At 27.4% G+C, this 6,000-nt stretch overlaps 1 protein-coding gene across 1 annotated transcript; it reads left to right on the top strand.

The window, feature by feature from the left end:
* The first annotated feature begins 262 nt into the window (after positions 1-262).
* LOC106685946 (uncharacterized) lies at positions 263-5,254 on the top strand. Its single transcript, XM_014428970.2, has 2 exons — positions 263-387; positions 4,240-5,254. The coding sequence occupies exons 1-2, from the start codon at positions 343-345 to the stop codon at positions 4,909-4,911; spliced, it is 717 nt and encodes a 238-aa protein (XP_014284456.1). The 5' UTR covers positions 263-342; the 3' UTR covers positions 4,912-5,254.
* Positions 5,255-6,000: the final 746 nt, after the last annotated feature.

Raw genomic sequence — 6,000 nt, 5'->3', positions numbered from 1 at the left:
TACGTCGTTACATTTGAGATCGTTCTATTGACACGAAAACTAGTTTCTTTGAAATCTAATTGATACGATTCTGTAATACTATTTAGATTTAGATCGAAAAAGATATTCCATGTTTGTTCAACTGCTAAGGCCTCCATAGAATGAGGTTCATAGATATTTTTGTAATTAATATCAAAGTGGCCCGATAGATCCTTTGAACGGCCGCTAGGTACATAATTAACAATGATAGAAGATATTTCAAAAGTATTGTAAGATAAGGTTTTTATCTGACAGCTCTTATAAGATTTAATTGCATGTATTGGATTAAATCAGTCTCTACCTATACCAGCCTTTAACACCAATATGGCTCGGTTTGTTCTTCTGCCACTGCTTTTCTTCTTGATACAGGTAACTATAGATCATTATTTGATTCGCTATTACGTCATTTTACGTAATCTGAACTGTGTATATCCATTGATTGGAAAGTTACTATCGATAAACTCTTAAAAATAAAAATCCGTTCTAACAAGAACTACACATTAAGTATAGTACACCTTATTGATTTTCTATATACAGATTTTATATATTTTAAATACATTAAAACTTTTTACTTCTTAAGCTACTTAAGATATTTTTCAACATTGCCTTTCCTTGAAGTTTTATTTTTTCAATATTGCCTGACAAAAAAAAAGGGTTACTGTTAAAGCTGGAAATGAAGAAAATTGATATGATAAATATAATTATTGAAACTAGAATTTTGAATCTAATAAATAAAATTTGGCATTTGAGACCTATTAAATGATGATAGCATTTATATGGGATAAACCCAGTTACTTATATACAAAAAATTTACATTTATATAAACAGAAATGCATACATAAATATGAAATAAATTACAAACATAAATTGAAATTAAAGTGTATAAATGAAATATAATATATTTAATATAATATAATATATAAGAAATATATATTTAAAATGGTACATAGAAACAAAAGCGATGTGTCATCAACGATTTGATAACCATTTAATATAACTTTAAAGAAAAGAACTTTACAATTTTCCTAACACCCTGTGCAAAACTATTGATCAATAAACAGAGAAATTTTCATGTAATACAAATATTTTAAATTGATTATTGATGTTTCTTATATTATTAAGTATTTTAAAAGTTTATAATCATGTATTACTTTTTTTTCATATATCTTGAAAATTAAGTGAGTTATTTTAATTTATTCAGGTGTCCAATTTTGTTTTTGAATAAGTTCCTTTTATTTATATGTTTTATTTGTTTAACAATATCTTTTCAATAGTTATTTGTTGTATTCGATGTGTACTCTGTTATTATTTTAGGACTTTTCTCATGTTGATATAACAATAAATGATAATTACTTTTTTGGCACAATGTGAAGGAATCAATATATGTTATCAATATTTGTTGCAGTTGTCTTTCCTGGGTATTCCTATGATCTAAAGATTTTCAGAATTGAAACGTTAATTCACTTAGTCATTTGAGAAACACTTCATCACCATTTTTACTCCTCTCTTTCATGTAAAACACCACAAGTAGTTTAATCCTATAGGGATATTCTATATCCCAAATTTATGAATACTAGTTTTGTAATGTCTTATGACGGATTATGAAAACTGTAATCCGCACTTAAAAGTTAAAATTAAGTTGATACAATTAAAGATCTGTAAATTTTGAAGTTTATGAAGTGGTTTATTTATAGGAAAGTTATCACTTGTTTACAATACTTTTATATTTCCTTTCAATTTAGAAATTGAACGAAGGCCAACATTATCAACTGATTCATCCCCAAATTTCTTATTTATTGAAATAAACTAAATTAATTTGTGACTAATATAATTTATTATATTTTTACTACTTAGTAACAATATCTAGCCTCAATTAATAAATAAATAATACAAACAATAAATAACCTCTTGCTAAGTAAAATATTATTTTGCATTTAAAAATGTGGATATTTCCCTATACACAGTGTACATGCATAATATAGAACTAACTAAAATGTGAAGTAAACATTTTATTAATAATTCTAATTTATTCTGTCATATTATTTCTGTTTATCTACTTCAAATATTCACAATAACTCTATTATTGTTCTTTATAAAATACAAACCTTTTCTTATTTGTTGGATATATTATTGCTTACATTAGCCTGAATGTCTTGAAATTTCATTGTTTGAAGCTTATGAAAAATAACCAAAAAAGAAAATGATAAATGGAAAAAATAGTAATAATTAATATTGCCTCCTTTAACTTTAGTTCCATGAAAAAAAAGTTCTGTGTATACAGTATAAGTGAAGGATTTTTTTATTTTCAAGTCTAAGTGTTCTATAAACAAATATTCTGTAAAACACAGAAATGACCTCTTAAACTTAATATTTTCCTCATATTATAAAATTTCATATCTGAATTGTTGTTTTCTGAAACAACGTATGGTTTCAAAGAAGAGAATATGTACCAATATATTCAATGTTATTTATTGTTAAAAAGAAGTTGAATAATTATTTAAAAAACAAGTTTACTTGGAGAGATACAGTAAATGACAACAAAGTTGACTATTTTGGAACTATCAAAATTGTGTACCTAATAATAATTTTATAGTAAAAAAAAAAATTACAAAATATAAAAAAGATACAAAAATATTCTAAAACTCTTTCTAAAACACAAAATGTCATTTGTGACATGGATGAAATATAATTTATTACTCCATTCTAATTTATTTATTGGTAAATTGGTGATGAGAACATAATATTGTGCATTCTTTTTTCAAGTTCATTCTGGGTTTTTTTTTAATTTGTAGCAATTATTAAACATTAGCAATAAATCCATTTTAATAACAAGATACATGCCTGATACCACCAAAATTGACAAAATGTATTTGAATTACGAGAAATTTCGAAGTTTTTTTAGTAGAGAAACTTGTAGCTTAGAAGTAAGAATTAAAAACAATTCTTCTTTCTACTTATTGACCTTTTCCAAAATTTACTCTTTAAATGAATGTAAAATCAATGAGTTTAAAAATTAAATATTGTTTGTGATATTTGGCCTTAGGAAAGATGAGTCAATTGAAGAGTACACAATTCAGAATCATGTGGTCTAGTTCCTGTTAGTATAGTACAAGCAATAGCATCGGTAATTGAAATTGGTCTATAAACTATTGACTTGAATAATGAACAAATCATTAGAATGGTAATCATTGAATCTTGAGAAGGCCCTGAAATGTGGAGGAAGGAGAGGCAATATGTAGATGGGAGGATTGTGTTCAGTGGCTTAATCAGCTTAATCTTGGTTTTGGTTCAGGGGTGAGAAGTATATATGTAGCTACTGGTCTTGTCGGCATTGAACACCTCTGTTTTTTAGGCCATACCATTATTATTATTATTATTATTATTTATTATTATTATTATTTATTATTTGTATCACTTATTTATATAGTGGTGAAAACAAAGAATCATCTATTGATTTCAATCAAACCTAAAAAAATAATACTAAAAAAGATTAAACAAGTATGAGCCAAAATAAAGAACATTTATGAAAAATGATTCATTGAGAAATTGTTTCCTATAGTAAAGTGACTTTGGAGTGGAATTAAAGAACCTATCCAAATTACACAGGGATCTTTAAGATTTCAATGATAATGGAAGTTTGTATACCATGTCATCCTATAAAACAAAAGCTAGGTCTTCTTCCAACTGATAAGACTGCTGTTTGTGACGAGTTAGTCAGCCAGTGATGAATGCCCTTTCATCATTTAACCCTCCCCCCCTTTTTTTTTAACACACAAACCCTTTTTGTACAGGTTCAGAGGTTTGCTGAAAAACACCCATATTTGATACTCGTATATCCCACAGTTCCAATCAAAACTTAATATCCCATGAATTTTATTTTAAGTTAGTAATATATAAAGTTAACACAGTATAAAAAAATATAAAACAAACAGTACAATATATTTACTACTACTAAAAACTACTATATTTTAATGAATTCTGATTATCATGTTTTACTGAATAAAATTAAAAAGTAAGTCAGGGATACAAAAAGCTTTAAGAACACATGATGCATAACAGCATTTATGCAATATTTTTTCATGTTTTAATAACTATATCTCGATTTCAAATACTGTAGAATGCTTTTTTTTTTAACATCTGATCCTGTTCATTTATAGAGTTAAGTTTTTGAAGAAAATTCTAATTTCATAAACATAATACATACCATATATTTGTTTTTAGGAGAATGCAGTCATTGGTGCAGAAATCAATGTGTTAAATGAAATGAAAGAACATGAAAACTCATTGAATGAAGTTAAAGAATGGTTCTTAGAAACAATGGACACTTTGCGAGAAGAAATTCAACATGGAGTAGAAAAAGTTCGAGACCTACAAACATCACTGAAGGCTGAAGGTGAGGACGAAATTAGAAATCGATATGACATCAATTGGGATCAACTCAACCTAATGAGCATACCCCCAGAATGTGTGAGCGAAGGAGATAAGCAGTTGCAAACGATGTTGAACACCAATGTTCAGGGCTTTTTACAATGTCCCAACCTCACTCTTGCAGCAGAAGATGTCGTCGGTATCGGGTTCGAAGCAGCAAAACTTACAGCTCAACTCCTCATTACAGCAGATGAAGTCATGAATGGTTTCGGGAGTTGCTGGTCTTGGAACCCTTTAAAATTCATTTGGTGTAGTTTTGGATGGATCAAGGAATCTGTGGTTCAGTCATTCAGAAGCATCAAAGATATACAAAAGTTCATGTCCAACGTGAATAAACTTGTCAAGGACATTATAGCTCAGTATAAATATTGTACAGAAAATAGTAAACGCCTGGCTGATTTGCATACAGTCCAAGTTTTAAATCAGGTCCACAAATGCACATTGAAAGGGGATAGAATATTTTAATTTTGCGTACATTTTAAAACCTTTTTATGGATATACCAAATCGCTTTGATAGTACATGTACTAAAGGAACATGTATTTTTTTGAAGCATTGTATTGAGTATCCATAAATCGTAAAATCTAATATTGAGCAACTGATATTGAAACATGACAATATGGCTTTAAATTTTAATGGCAGGAATTAAATAAATTTAATGTTTACAACTTTGTTAAGATAATAATTACTAAGTTAGTGATCCCATCTCACATTTTGTTATTTACAAAATGTAATGGTGGTAACATTAGTGTACATCTCTCATATATGTAAAATGTAAATAAACATCTTTGTAAAGAAGAAATTAGAACAGTTCAAATGTTTTTTTTAGAATTGGATAAAACACATTGCTCATCCAAAACGAAAGAGGTACACTCTAAAATTGGTGTTTTAGTTACAACTAATACTTGATGTGTGAAATGATCTATAAAAGACTTGGCAAAATTTTTCTTGCTTTATATTTGGTAACTGCAATATTACCCGATATTCATATTAGTAAGCTTAGCATTTCAAGGCAAGCATATAACTGAAAAAGTTTAGAGATTATTCTTTATGGTGCACCTCTTTCATTCTGGATTTCAAAATGTTTTTCTCATTACCTTCTACCTAATAGGTCACCAACCATAAATTACATTAATTTACTTTTTTGATATATTAATTTTACAACGAATACATTATATTAGTAACAAACGTTTTAATAGATAGAAGTGGATTGATAAATGAGCCCTTTTAGTTTATCTGAAGAAAATACAATACATTATTTAATAATTTTCTAATCTCCTGATAATAATAAATATGGTTAATTAGTATATCAGTTTAATAAAAAGTCAAAGTGATTCTTAAAAAAAAAATTGAGGGCAAAATTAATGCTGAGAATAGTAAAGTCAGTTTTTTGGAATAAGTAATTTATTTCACCCCTATTTTTTATTACTTTAATGAAAATTAACTAAGTATAATAACTAGTCAAAATGAACAGGTCTGCCAAGTATCGTTTGAAGGAGTGAAAATGGTGGCTATTTCAAATTGTTTAAAAAAATTATAACTACCCACAACACTTG

The sequence above is a fragment of the Halyomorpha halys genome, unplaced genomic scaffold, assembly GCF_000696795.3.
Source record: "Halyomorpha halys isolate HHAL.00 unplaced genomic scaffold, Hhal_1.1 Scaffold759.1, whole genome shotgun sequence".
Classification (NCBI taxonomy): domain Eukaryota; kingdom Metazoa; phylum Arthropoda; class Insecta; order Hemiptera; family Pentatomidae; genus Halyomorpha; species Halyomorpha halys.
This window is presented reverse-complemented; position numbering and strand designations above follow the sequence as displayed.

What these genes read in the sequence shown, in the direction of transcription:
- LOC106685946 (XM_014428970.2), top strand. Translation starts at nt 343, where the DNA reads ATGGCTCGGTTTGTTCTTCTGCCACTGCTTTTCTTCTTGATACAG. An exon ending in TGCTTTTCTTCTTGATACAG is followed by an intron (nt 388 to 4,239) that starts GTAACTATAGAT and finishes ATTTGTTTTTAG; the next exon opens with GAGAATGCAGTCATTGGTGC.